Genomic DNA, 14,655 nt, shown 5'->3' with positions numbered 1-14,655 from the left:
CTTTAACATGATAAATACCCTGCATATCAATCATTCCATCACCCCTTTAACGTGATAAATACCTATATAAGTCATTCTATCACCCTTTAAAATGCAATTTAGTATTGTGTGTGTGTGGGTGTGTGGAGTGTGTGTGTGTGGTATTGTGTGTGTGTGTGTGTGTGTGTGTGTGTGTGTGTGTGTGTGTGTGTGTGTGTGTGTACCAGGCGGCCTCCTTTGGGAAGTGTTTCCTGACTGACTTCAGTCCTGATGCGTTCGTGTCGACCTGCAGAGAACTCAGAGTCCTGAACGCTGTCAGAGAGAGAGGAGTCGGACTGCCTCTCACACACACCCAGTATCCTTATACACACTATACACACTATATACACACACTCAGTATCCTTATACACACTATATACACACTATACACACACTATACACACACACCCAGTATCCTTATACACACTATACACACACTATACACACGCTGTCAGAGAGAGAGGAGTCGGACTGCCTCTCACACACACCCAGTATCCTTATACACACTATACACACTATATACACACACTCAGTATCCTTATACACACTATATACACACTATACACACACTATACACACTATATACACACACCCAGTATCCTTATACACACTATATACACACTATACACACACTATACACACACTATACACACGCTGTCAGAGAGAGAGGAGTCGGACTGCCTCTCACACACACCCAGTATCCTTATACACACTATACACACTATATACACACAACATTAACACACTATAAAACACCCATACAACACACAACAAACACCAAAACAACAAAAAAAAAAACAAAAAAACAAAACACAAAACAACAAAAACAAAAAAAAAAAAAAAAAAAAAAAAAACACAAAAAACACTATACAACACTATACACACACTATACACACTATACACACACTATACACACACCCAGTATCCTTACACACACTATACACACACTATACACACACTATACACACACCCAGTATCCTTATACACACTATACACACACTATACACACACCCAGTATCCTTATACACACTATACACACACTATACATACACTATACACACACTATACACACACTATACACACACTATACACACACTATACACACTATACACACACTATACACACACTATACACACGCTGTCAGAGAGAGAGGAGTCGGACTGCCTCTCACACACACCCAGTATCCTTATACACACTATACACACTATACACACACTATACACACACCCAGTATCCTTATACACACTATACACACACTATACACACCGTATACACACACCCAGCATCCTTATACACACTATACACACTATACACACTATACACACACTATACACACACTCAGTGTCCTTATACACACTATATACACACTATACACACACTATACACACACTCAGTATCCTTATACACACTATATACACACTATGCACACACTCAGTATCCTCACACACACACACACACACACACACAGTATCCTTACACACACACACACACACACACAGTATCCTTACACACACACACACACACACACACACATTTCATACCACCAACCAATCAGCTGTAAGATCACCTCTTTGACCTCTGACCTCAGATTCAAACAGTTGACCCTACAGGTTCTCATCGACAGGTCAGTCAGCCTACCTGTCTATCTCTCTACCTGTCTGTCTCTCTCTCTTTCCCCAACTGTCTCTCTCTCTCTCTACCTGTCTTTCTCTCTCCCCAACTGTCTTTCTCTCTCCCCAACTGTCTGTCTCTCTCTACCTGTCTGTCTCTCTCTCTACCTACCTGTTTGTCTCTCTACCTACCTGTCTGTCTCTCTCTCTACCTGTCTCTCTCTCTACCTACCTCTCTCTCTCTACATACCTGTCAGTCTCTCTCTACCTGTCTCTCTCTCTACCTACCTGTCTCTCTCTACCTACCTGTCTGTCTCTCTCTCTACCTGTCTCTCTCTCTACCTACCTCTCTCTCTCTACATACCTGTCAGTCTCTCTCTACCTGTCTCTCTCTCTACCTACCTGTCTCTCTCTACCTACCTGTCTGTCTCTCTACCTAACTACCTGTCTGTCTCTCTACATACCTGTCTGTCTCTCTCTATCTGTCTCTCTCTCTACCTACCTGTCTGTCTCTCTCTCTACCTACATCTCTCTCTACCTACCTGTCTGTCTCTCTCTCTACCTACATCTCTCTCTACCTACCTGTCTGTCTCTCTACCTGTCTGTATTCTGCTTCCATAAAGGTTATTGCTGTGATCAAAGTATTGAAGATACTTCAGCCACATTCTGGTGGAGATATTTTTTCACTTGTGAGTCTCTCTCTCTATTCCTGTCTGTCTCCCTGCCTGTCTGTCTCCCTGCCTGTCTGTCTCTCAGGTTGGTGTATCGGCAGTTCTATCCGTTAGCGATAGAGGTGTGTCGGTACCTGAAGATCCCAGACTATCAGGGAGTCAGCAGAGTCCTCAAACACTGGGCTTCCTGCAAGGTAACCTGTCTCACCTCTCCCTTACCTGTCTCACCTCTCTCTTACCTGTCTCACCTCTCTCTTACCTATCTCTCCTGTCTCTTCTCTCTCTCTCTCTTACCTGTCTCACCTCTCTCTTACTGAAGTGGGGCAATAGTGTCTCAGCCTTTTTTTGGGGGTTGGTAATGGAGTGATACTGGCGCGTGATTGGTAACTCGGTAGTGAACAGCCGAGAGCCTGTAATACTGGTGCGTGATTGGTAACTCGGTAGTGAACAGCCGAGAGCCTGTAATACTGGTGCGCGATTGGTAACTCGGTAGTGAACAGCCGAGAGCCTGTAATACTGGTGAGTGATTGGTAACTCGGTAGTGAACAGCCGAGCCTGTAATACTGGTGAGTGATTGGTAACTCGGTAGTGAACAGCCGGAGCCTGTAATACTGGTGAGTGATTGGTGGTAACTCGGTAGTGAACAGCCGAGAGCCTGTAATACTGGTGAGTGATTGGTAACCTGCGGCGAGTGAACAGCCGAGAGCCTGTAATACTGGTGAGTGATTGTGTAACTTCGGTAGTGAACAGCTGAGAGCCTGTAATACTGGTGAGTGATTGGTAACTCGGTAGTGAACAGCGCGAGCCTGTAACAATGCGTGATTGGTAACTCGGTGATGTGAACAGCCGAGAGCCTGTAATACTGGCGCGTGATTGGTAACTCGGTAGTGAACAGCCGAGAGCCTGTAATACTGGTGCGTGATTGGTAACTCGGTAGTGAACAGCCGAGAGCCTGTAATACTGGTGTGTGATTGGTAACTCGGTAGTGAACAGCCGAGAGCCTGTAATACTGGTGAGTGATTGGTAACTCGGTAGTGAACAGCCGAGAGCCTGTAATACTGGTGCGTGATTGGTAACTCGGTAGTGAACAGCCGAGAGCCTGTAATACCGGTGAGTGATTGGTAACTCGGTAGTGAACAGCCGAGAGCCTGTAATACCGGTGCGTGATTGGTAACTCGGTAGTGAACAGCTGAGAGCCTGTAATACCGGTGAGTGATTGGTAACTCGGTAGTGAACAGCCGAGAGCCTGTAAAACTGGTGAGTGATTGGTAACTCGGTAGTGAACAGCCGAGAGCCTGTAATACTGGTGAGTGATTGGTAACTCGGTAGTGAACAGCCGAGAGCCTGTAATACTGGTGCGTGATTGGTAACTTCGGTGAGAAACGGCCGAGCCTGTAATACTGGTGAGTGATTGGTAACTCGGTAGTGAACAGCTGAGAGCCTGTAATACTGGTGAGTGATTGGTAACTCGGTAGTGAACAGCTGAGAGCCTGTAATACTGGTGAGTGATTGGTAACTCGGTAGTGAACAGCCGAGAGCCTGTAATACTGGTGCGTGATTGGTAACTCGGTAGTGAACAGCTGAGAGCCTGTACCTTATCCTATAGTATATAGTTTATACTGTTCTAAGCATATCGAACGCCGTTCTATCTGCGCGGTCGTGGTCAAACGATAAAAAGTCTTTAAATGAAAGTCTAGAACGACACAACGAGAATATTACTCACTAGACCAAGATGGTGGAGAGCAGGTCAGATGTTGGTGGTTGAAAGAGTGAGAACCTTTCATCACGTTTTAAGAAACCTCATGTTTAAATTCATGTGTGGGCTCAATGGGTCACCAAATGAAATAATAATATTAATAATATTAATAATATTAATAATATTAATAATGATGATAATAATGATGATGATAATAATAATGATAATGATAATAATGATAATGATAATGATAATGATGATAATGATAATGATGATAATGATAATGATGATAATAATGATGATATGTATAATAATGATGATAATAATAATAATAATAATAATAATGATAATGATGATAATGATGATAATGATGATAATAATAATGATGATAATAATGATGATAATAATAATAATAATGATGATAATAATAATAATAATAATAATAATGATAATGATGATAATGATAATGATGATAATGATAATGATAATGATAATGATGATGATGATAATGATAATAATAATGATGATAATAATAATAATAATGATGATAATAATAATAATAATAATAATAATGATAATGATGATAATGATAATGATGATAATGATAATGATGATAATAATAATGATGATAATAATAATGATAATGATGATGATGATAATGATGATAATAATAATAATAATAATAATAATAATAATAATGATGATAATAATGATGATAATGATAATAATGATGATAATAATAATAATAATAATAATAATGATGATGATGATAATGATAATGATGATAATGATGATAATAATAATGATAATGATGATAATAGTAATGGTGATGATGATGATAATAATGATGATAATAATGATGATGATAATAATAATGATGATAATAATAATGATGATAATAATAATGATAATGATGATGATGATAATGATGATAATAATAATAATAATAATAATAATAATAATAATAATAATGATGATGATAATAATAATGATAATGATAATGATAATGATGATAATGATGATAATGATGATAATAATAATGATAATGATGATAATAGTAATGGTGGTGATGATGATGATGATAATAATAATGATAATGATGATAATGATGATAATAATAATGATAATGATGATAATAGTAATGGTGGTGATGATGATGATGATGGGCTTAACTGACGCCTGAGCACTACGCGCTACCAATCCTGTATGTGGAAACACTCTGATTGTCTCCTGTCGACCAATCATTGTCTTTCTCTTTAAATTGTTTATTTTCTTTTATTTGTTTGTTTTTATATTTATTACATGTGTAGGTGGGTGTGTGTGTATGTAGGTGGGTGTGTGTGGAATTGGATGATATTGATGTGTAGGTAGTGGGTCAGTATTATTGGTGGAATGTTTGTGTGGGTAGGTGTAGTATTGGTGGAGTTGATGATGATGATGATATTAGTGAGTGAGTGATGATAATGAGTGGAAGATGATGATGATGTGGAAGATGATGATGATGATGATTGATAATGAGTAGGTGATGATGATGATGATGATGTGGGTGTAGATGATTGATGTATGGTTATTTTTGGTTTATTTATAGTGGAATGTTGTGGTGGGGTGTGTGGAATGGAGATGATGTTTGTGGATGTGTGTGGGGGAGGTGTGTGGTAGGTGTGTGGGGGGTGTGTGTGGGAGTGTGTGGAGTGATTGTGTGTGGGTAGGATGTGTGTGTGGTGTGGAGTAGATTGTGTGGAGTTGTGTGTGTGGGTGTGTGTGGGGTGGTGTGTGTGTGTGTGTGTGTGTTGGTGGTGTGTGTGTGTGTGTGGGTTTGGTGATGTTGTGGGGTGTTTTGTTTTGTGTGGTGTTGGTGGAATGTGTGTGGAGTGTTATTGGTATTGTGTGTGTGTGTGTGTGGGTAGATTGTGTGTGTGTGTGTGGAGTGTTGAGTGGTTGTGTGTGGTTGTTTTTTTTTTGTGTGTGGTAGGTGTGTTTTTTGTGTGTTGGGGTGTTGGTAGGTGTGTGTGTGGAATGTGTGTGTGTGTGGGTGTGTGGAAGTTTTTTTTGTTTTTGTGGTGTGTGGAGTGTGTGTGTGGGGTGTTGTGGAGTGTGTGGTGGTGTTTGTGTAGGTGATGATGTGTGTGTGTGTGGTGTTGGTGGTGTGTGTGTGGTGTGTGGTGGAATTGTGTGTGTGTGTGGGTGTAGGTGGAATTGTGGTGTTGGTGGTGTGTGGTGGTGTTTGTGTAGGTGATATGTGTGTGGGTGTTGGTGTGTGTGTGTGTGGTGTGTGGTGGTGTGTGGTGTTGTGGTGGGGTTGTGTGTTTGTAGGTATAGGTATGGTGGGTGGTAGGTAGGTGTGTGTAGGCAGGTAGTTGTGTAGGTAGGTGTGTGTGTGTGTGTGTGTGTGTGTGTAGGTAGGTGTGTGTATGTAGGTGTGTGTGTGTGTGTGTGTGTGTGTGTGTAGGTAGGTAGGTGTGTGTGAGGTGTAGGTGTGTTGTGTGTGTAGGTAGGTAGTAGGTGTAGTGTGTGGTAGGTGTGTGTGTGTGTGTAGGTGTGTGTAGGTGTGTGTGTGTGTGTGTGTGTAGTGGTGTGTGTAGGTAGGTGTGTGTGTGTGTGTAGGTAGGTGTGTAGTTGTGTGTAGGTGTGTATGTTGGTGTGTAGGTGTGTGTGTAGGTGTGTTTATGGATATGTATTGTTGTGGGTGATTTGGACCTTGAGTCTGTAATAAAAGGTTTTGATTGATTTGATTACCTCTCTCTTACCTGTCTCATCTCTCTCTCTTACCTGTCTCACCTCTCTCTCTTACCTGTCTCACCTCTCTCTCTTACCTGTCTCACCTCTCTCTCTTACCTGTCTCACCTCTCCTCTCTCTCTCTTACCTGTCTCTCCTCTCTCTCTCTCTTACCTGTCTCACCTCTCTCTCTTACCCGTCTCACCTGTCTCTCCTCTCTCTCTGACCTGTCTCTCCTCTCTCTCTCTGTCTTACCTGTCTCACATGTCTCTCCTTTCTCTATCTTACCTGTCTCACCTCTTTCTCTCTTACCTGTCTCACCTGTCGCTCTTCTCTGTCTCACATGTCTCTGTTCTGTCCTGTCTGACCTGTCTCTCCCTCCTGTCTCTACAAGGTAACCTGTCTCACCTCTCTGAATGTGAGACCTCACGTTATCTCCCGACTGTTTTTTAATCTACGTGTGTAAGACCCGCCCCCAGAGCCAGATAAACCAATCAGGCTTCTCTCTGCGCCGTGCTGTGTCCAGTGGCGTGGCTCGTTCTTGTAACTGACCTGTGGGATGTTTGTGGGCGTGTCCAGGTGCAGCAGAAGGACCTATCAGACGAGGCCATTGCCCGAGCAGTGTGTGTGAAGGTGGGAGACTCGCCTGGTGTTTCCTACTCGGACATCGCCGCTAAAGCTTACGAATGTGGACGCACCGAGCTCGCCATCAAGGTAATGCGTCTCCTCTGTCAGCTGTTTTTCAGAATAAGAGCATGTAAACATGGTTGTGTGTCTCTCCTGTCAGCTGATTTTCAGAATAAGAGCATGTAAACATGGTTGTGTGTGTCTCCTGTCAGCTGTTTTTCAGAATAAGAGCATGTAAACATGGTTCTGTCTGTCTGTCTGTCTGTCTGTCTGTCTGTCTGTCTGTCTGTCTGTCTGTCTGTCTGTCTGTCTGTCTCTGTATCTCCTCTGTCAGCTGTTGGACTCTGAGGCTCGGTCCGGGGAGCAGGTCCCTCTGCTGCTGAAGATGAAGAAGAGTCAGCTGGCGCTCAGCAAAGCTGTGGAGAGTGGAGACACAGACCTCGGTCAGTCTACTACACACACACACACACACACACACACACACACACACACACACACACACACACAGACACACACAGAGACACACACACACACACACACACACACACACACACACACACACACACACACACACACACACACACACACACACACACACACAGAGACACACACACACACACACACACACACACACACACAGAGACACACACACACACACACACACACACACACACACACACACACACACAGAGACACACACACACACACACACACACACACACACACACACACACACACACACACAGATGATTCGACTATTCTGATCGAATGTGTAAATCCTTAGTCGGGGACACCCCTACTATATACACACAGTATTATTGTTCAGGGTTCAGAGTGTTTCCTGTTATCCTGGTTAGTGTTCAGAGTGTTTCCTGTTATCCTGGTTAGTGTTCAGAGTGTTTCCTGTTATCCTGGTTAGTGTTCAGACTGTTTCCTGTTATCCTGGTTAGTGTTCAGACTGTTTCCTGTTATCCTGGTTAGTGTTCAGACTGTTTCCTGTTTCCTGTTATCCCGGTTAGTGTTCAGAGTGTTTCCTCTTTCCGGTTTCCTGTTATCCCGGTTAGTGTTCATAGTATTTCCTGTTTCCTGTTATCCCGGTTAGTGTTCATAGTGTTTCCTGTTTCCTGTTATCCCGGTTAGTGTTCAGACTGTTTCCTGTTATCCCGGTTAGTGTTCAGAGTGTTTCCTCTTTCCGGTTTCCTGTTATCCTGGTTAGTGTTCAGACTGTTTCCTGTTTCCTGTTATCCCGGTTAGTGTTCAGAGTGTTTCCTCTTTCCGGTTTCCTGTTATCCTGGTTAGTGTTCATAGTGTTTCCTGTTTCCTGTTATCCTGGTTAGTGTTCATAGTGTTTCCTGTTATCCCGGTTAGTGTTCAGAGTGTTTCCTGTTATCCTGGTTAGTGTTCATAGTGTTTCCTGTTATCCCGGTTAGTGTTCAGACTGTTTCCTGTTATCCTGGTTAGTGTTCAGATTGTTTCCTGTTATCCCGGTTAGTGTTCAGAGTGTTTCCTGTTATCCTGGTTAGTGTTCATAGTGTTTCCTGTTTCCTGTTATCCCGGTTAGTGTTCAGAGTGTTTCCTGTTATCCTGGTTAGTGTTCAGAGTGTTTCCTGTTATCCTGGTTAGTGTTCATAGTGTTTCCTGTTTCCTGTTATCCTGGTTAGTGTTCAGAGTGTTTCCTGTTATCCCGGTTAGTGTTCATAGTGTTTCCGGTTTCCTGTTATCCCGGTTAGTGTTCATAGTGTTTCCTGTTATCCCGGTTAGTGTTCAGAGTGTTTCCTGTTTCCGGTTTCCTGTTATCCTGGTTAGTGTTGAGAGTGTTTCCTGTTATCCCGGTTAGTGTTCATAGTGTTTCCGGTTTCCTGTTATCCTGGTTAGTGTTCAGAGTGTTTCCTGTTATCCCGGTTAGTGTTCATAGTGTTTCCTGTTTCCGGTTTCCTGTTATCCTGGTTAGTGTTCAGAGTGTTTCCTGTCATCCCGGTTAGTGTTCATAGTGTTTCCTGTTTCCTGTTATCCTGGTTAGTGTTCGGAGTGTTTCCTGTTATCCCGGTTAGTGTTCATAGTGTTTCCTGTTTCCGGTTTCCTGTTATCCTGGTTAGTGTTCATAGTGTTTCCTGTTATCCCGGTTAGTGTTCATAGTGTTTCCTGTTATCCTGGTTAGTGTTCAGAGTGTTTCCTGTTTCCTGTTATCCTGGTTAGTGTTCAGAGTGTTTCCTGTTTCCTGTTATCCCGGTTAGTGTACACCGTGGTGACGTATCTGAAGAACGAGATGAACAGAGGAGACTTCTTCATGACTCTGAGGAACCAACCGGTCGCTCTCAGCCTCTACAGACAGGTAGGTCATCTTCATCACCTTCCTCTTCCTTACTAGACAGGTAGGTCACCCTCCTCTTCATCACCTTCATCACCCTCTTAGGTTAGTCTCTCTCTGTTAATACAACACATATGATAGGTTAGTCTCTGTTAATACAAACAAGCTGATAGGTTAGTCTCTGTTCTGTAATAATCTGTTAATAAAATTGTTTGTAGTTCTGTTTAGATGATCATGTGTTAATAAAGGTGTGTTTGTGTGTTTTGTAGTTCTGTAATGTGTTAATAAAGGTGTGTTGTGTGTTTTGTAGTTCTGTAATGTGTTAATAAAGGTGTGTTTGTATGTTTTGTAGTTCTGTAATGTGTTAATAAAGTTGTTTGTGTGTTTTGTAGTTCTGTAATGTGTTAATAAAGGTGTGTTTGTGTGTTTCGTAGTTCTGTAATGTGTTAATAAAGGTGTGTTGTGTGTTTTGTAGTTCTGTAATGTGTTAATAAAGGTGTGTTTGTATGTTTTGTAGTTCTGTAAGCTGCAGGAACAGGAAACTCTGAAGGACCTTTATAACCAGGACGATGATCACCAGGAACTGGCCAATTACTACGTTACAGCTAGTTACAGAGAAAAGGTAATCTATTACTCTAGTAATCTATTACTCTAGTTACTCTATTACTCTAGTTACTCTATTACCCTAGTTACTCTACCACATTACCGCTAGTTACAGAGAGAAGGTAATCTATTACTGTAGTTACTCTGCCACGTTACCGCTAGTTACAGGGAGAAGGTAATCTATTACTCTAGTAATCTAGTAATCTATTACTCTACCACGTTACAGCCAGCTACAGGGAGAAGGTAATCTAGTAATCTATTACTCTATTACTCTACTAATCTATTACTCTAGTTACTCTATTACCCTAGTTACTCTACCACGTTACCGCTAGTTACAGAGAGAAGGTAATCTATTACTCTAGTAATCCATTACTCTAGTTACTCCCACATTACAGCCAGCTACAGGGAGAAGGTAATCTATTACTCTAGTAATCCATTGCTCTAGTTACTCTACAGAGAGAAGTCTCTCTCTAACCTGTCTGTCTCTCTGACCTGTGTGCCTGTCTGTCTGCAGAGGTTAGATTAGCCCTCTGTCTCTCTAACCTGTCTGTCTCTCTGACCTGTGTACCTGTCTGTCTGCAGAGGTTAGATAGCTGTCTGTCTCTCTAACCTGTCTTTCTAACCTGTCTGTCTCTCTGACCTGTGTGCCTGTCTGTCTGCAGAGGTTAGATAGCCGTCTGTCTCTCTGACCTGTGTGCCTGTCTGTCTGCAGAGGTTAGATAGCCGTCTGTCTCTCTGATCTGTGTGCCTGTCTGTCTGCAGAGGTTAGATAGCCCTCTGTCTCTCTAACCTGTCTGTCTCTCTGACCTGTGTGCCTGTCTGTCTGCAGAGGTTAGATAGCCGTCTGTCTCTCTAACCTGTCTGTCTCTCTGACCTGTGTGCCTGTCTGTCTGCAGAGGTTAGATTAGCCCTCTGTCTCTCTAACCTGTCTGTCTCTCTGACCTGTGTGCCTGTCTGTCTGCAGAGGTTAGATAGCCGTCTGTCTCTCTGATCTGTTTGCCTGTCTGTCTGCAGAGGTTAGATAGCTGTCTGTCTCTCTAACCTGTCTGTCTCTCTGACCTGTGTGCCTGTCTGTCTGCAGAGGTTAGATTAGCCCTCTGTCTCTCTAACCTGTCTGTCTCTCTGACCTGTGTGCCTGTCTGTCTGCAGAGGTTAGATAGCCGTCTGTCTCTCTAACCTGTCTGTCTCTCTGACCTGTGTGCCTGTCTGTCTGCAGAGGTTAGATAGCCGTCTGTCTCTCCTGCAGTCTGCTGTGGATGAATACAACAAGGCCAAGAACGAGTTCTCTGCAAAGGTAAAACTTTATTATTATTAAAATTAGTATTAATATTAGTATTAATATTAGTATTAATGGTTTATATTAAAACTAACTTCTCTTGTTCAAACTGATCCAGTATTAAAAAGAAACTAAATCAAATTATCAAAAGCCGTCTTGGTTCATCTTTCCACTGTTCCAACAATCACCACTCTGGTTTGGTTGAAATAAACCCTTAATTCACCCATTTACATGTGGAGATATGCTGGCTCTATACACGCTAAAAGTCCTGATTATTTACATGGAGTCTGGTGGAGATATGCTGGCTCTATACACGCTAAAAGTCCTGATTATTTACATGGAGTCTGGTGGAGATATGCTGGTTCTATACACGATAAAAGTCCTGATTATTTACATGGAGTCTGGTGGAGATATGCTGGCTCTATACACGCTAAAAGTCCTGATTATTTACATGGAGTCTGGTGGAGATATGCTGGCTCTATACACGCTAAAAGTCCTGATTATTTACATGGAGTCTGGTGGAGATATGCTGGCTCTATACACGCTAAAAGTCCTGATTATTTACATGGAGTCTGGTGGAGATATGCTGGCTCTATACACGCTAAAAGTCCTGATTATTTACATGGAGTCTGGTGGAAATATGCTGGCTCTATACACGCTAAAAGTCCTGATTATTTACATGGAGTCTGGTGGAGATATGCTGGTTCTATACCGCAAAAGTCCTGATTATTTACATGGAGTCTGGTGGAGATATGCTGGCTCTATACACGCTAAAAGTCCTGATTATTTACATGGAGTCTGGTGGAGATATGCTGGCTCTATACACGCTAAAAGTCCTGATTATTTACATGGAGTCTGGTGGAGATATGCTGGCTCTATACACGCTAAAAGTCCTGATTATTTACATGGAGTCTGGTGGAGATATGCTGGCTCTATACACGCTAAAAGTCCTGATTACTGACATGGAGTCTGGTGATGTTGTTTCATGTTAAACTAAAATGATCTTTCTTTAATTTAAATGTTGTGTCTTCAGGCTACGGAGGAAGAGATGCGTCTCCTACGTATCCAACGCAAACTGGACGAAGAAAAGGGGGCGGGGCTTCTGGGACTGTCTCTGCAGGTAAAGGGGCGGGGCTTCTGGGACTGTCTCTGCAGGTAAAGGGGCGGGGCTTCAGTATTAGAATCCTGGGTTGTGATGTCACTTCCTGTGTGTGTGCAGGCGACCATAGAGGCTCTGCTGGCGTTGGGACTCCACAAACAGGCGGAGCAGCTTTACCGAGACTTCAGAGTTCCTGACAAGAGGTCTGTCTCTCTATCTGTCTCTCTCTCTCTACCGGTCTGTCTCTCTGCCTGTCTGTCTGTCTGTATCTCTACCTGTCAGTCTGTCTTTCTACCTGTCTGTCTGTTATTAACTAACCCTAACCCTCTCTGTAACCTGTACCGAGACTTCAGAGTTCCTGACAAGAGGTCTGTCTGTTATTAACCTGTCTGTCTCTCTCTGTAACCTGTCTGTCTGTTATTAACCTGTCTGTCTCTCTCTCTAACCTGTCTTTCTTCCTCTCTACCTGTCTGTCTGTCTGCAGGTTTTGGTGGCTGAAGCTGAAGTCTCTGTAACCTGTCTGTCTCTCTACCTGTCTGTCTGCAGGTTTTGGTGGCTGAAGCTGAGGTCTCTGTAACCTGTCTGTCTCTTTACCTGTCTGTCTGCAGGTTTTGGTGGCTGAAGCTGAAGTCTCTGGCGGAGAAAGAGGAGTGGGAGGAGTTAGAGAAGTTCTCAAAGAGCAAGAAGTCTCCCATTGGCTACCTGGTGAGAGGAAGCCCCGCCCCCTTTTTATATTTTAGAGTTAACTCTCCAACTTTAACCAGAAAACCCCAAAACCTTAAAGGTGTATTACACTCTGCTGACTACGTTTCCCATGATTCAGAGCGGTTTCTGTCTCTGTATTACACTCTGCTGACTACGTTTCCCATGATTCAGAGCGGTTTCTATCTCTGTATTACACTCTGCTGACTACGTTTCCCATGATTCAGAGCGGTTTCTGTCTCTGTATTACACTCTGCTGACTACGTTTCCCATGATTCAGAGCGGTTTCTGTCTCTGTAGTACACTCTGCTGACTACGTTTCCCATGATTCAGAGCTCTGCTGACTACGTTTCCCATGATTCAGAGCTCTGCTGACTACGTTTCCCATGATTCTCTGTTGCAGGCGTTTGTCGAGGTCTGCATGAAGAGCAACAACAAGCACGAAGCCAAGAAGTACGTTTCCAAGGTTACGCCGGAGCAGAGGGTCAAAGCCCACCTGGCCGTCGGGTGAGTGACATCATCACGGTGACATCATCACGGTGACATCATCACGGTGACATCATCACGCCGCCCAGAGACGCCATGTCACTTCTACAGTGTTTTTAAAGACTTTTTTTAACTGCGTTTTCAACTCTTTATTGGCTTTTTTATAATAAACTTTATTGAAACTTTTTTTCTCCGTTATTTCTGGCGCTCCTTCAACGCCGTTTTTTGGTAATTTCTGCCGTGGCGTGGACGCTTACTCTTCTTCTTCTTCTTCTTCTCTCTGTAGAGACCTGGAGGGCGCTGCGGACGCCGCCATCGAGCGTAAGAGCGACTCCGAGCTCGCCGCTGTCCTCGCCAAATGCCCCGCCTCCGACCGCCAGCTGGTCGACCGGCTGAACCGCGCCGCCGCCACGGCTGCCAAAAAGTGATCCCATCCACAGAAACAGCAGAAGGTCCGCTGCCAGAAAGTGATCCTTAGCCGATGTATATAGTAATCGTATTGAGATATTAATTGTTACTTTAAACATGTTTTCTTCTTCAGTGGTTTCCCCCCCCCCTCCTCTGTGTGTATCAGAACTGTAAACACTTCCTGTTGTTGCTGCTTCACAATAAAAGCCTTTCAACAGAGAACCAGATGCACGTTTTATTTTGAAAGGGTAACAGGAAATGAAATGTGTCGGCGTCACCTTCCACATCCAGCTGTTACTGTTCCATAGATATATACACATATACACACAGCAGCAGGGGTTCACGTGACGTTTGTCCTATTGTTCCCACACCCCCTGAACGCAGCATCAGCTGGTTTTAGGGGCGGAGCCTTCAGCTCGAGCAGAGTACACCTGT

At 43.2% G+C, this 14,655-nt stretch overlaps 1 protein-coding gene across 2 annotated transcripts; it reads left to right on the top strand.

Moving 5' to 3' along the window:
- Positions 1-206: 206 nt before the first annotated feature.
- Positions 207-14,442, top strand: vps16 (vacuolar protein sorting 16 homolog; the record flags this gene model as incomplete). Of its 2 annotated transcripts, XM_039793201.1 has the most annotated exon segments (13): positions 207-334; positions 1,607-1,642; positions 2,385-2,493; positions 7,291-7,425; positions 7,673-7,781; positions 9,573-9,670; positions 10,164-10,268; positions 11,466-11,543; positions 12,559-12,645; positions 12,745-12,827; positions 13,233-13,329; positions 13,730-13,833; positions 14,099-14,442. In XM_039793201.1, coding segments are annotated over 13 exon segments (1,311 nt in total), but the record flags the coding sequence as incomplete, so codon positions are not given.
- Between the last annotated feature and the right edge of the window lie 213 nt (positions 14,443-14,655).

Source organism: Perca fluviatilis, chromosome 24 (genome assembly GCF_010015445.1).
Source record: "Perca fluviatilis chromosome 24, GENO_Pfluv_1.0, whole genome shotgun sequence".
Taxonomy (NCBI): domain Eukaryota; kingdom Metazoa; phylum Chordata; class Actinopteri; order Perciformes; family Percidae; genus Perca; species Perca fluviatilis.
The sequence above is the reverse complement of the archived record's forward strand: the minus strand, read 5'-3'. Positions and strand labels throughout refer to the sequence as shown.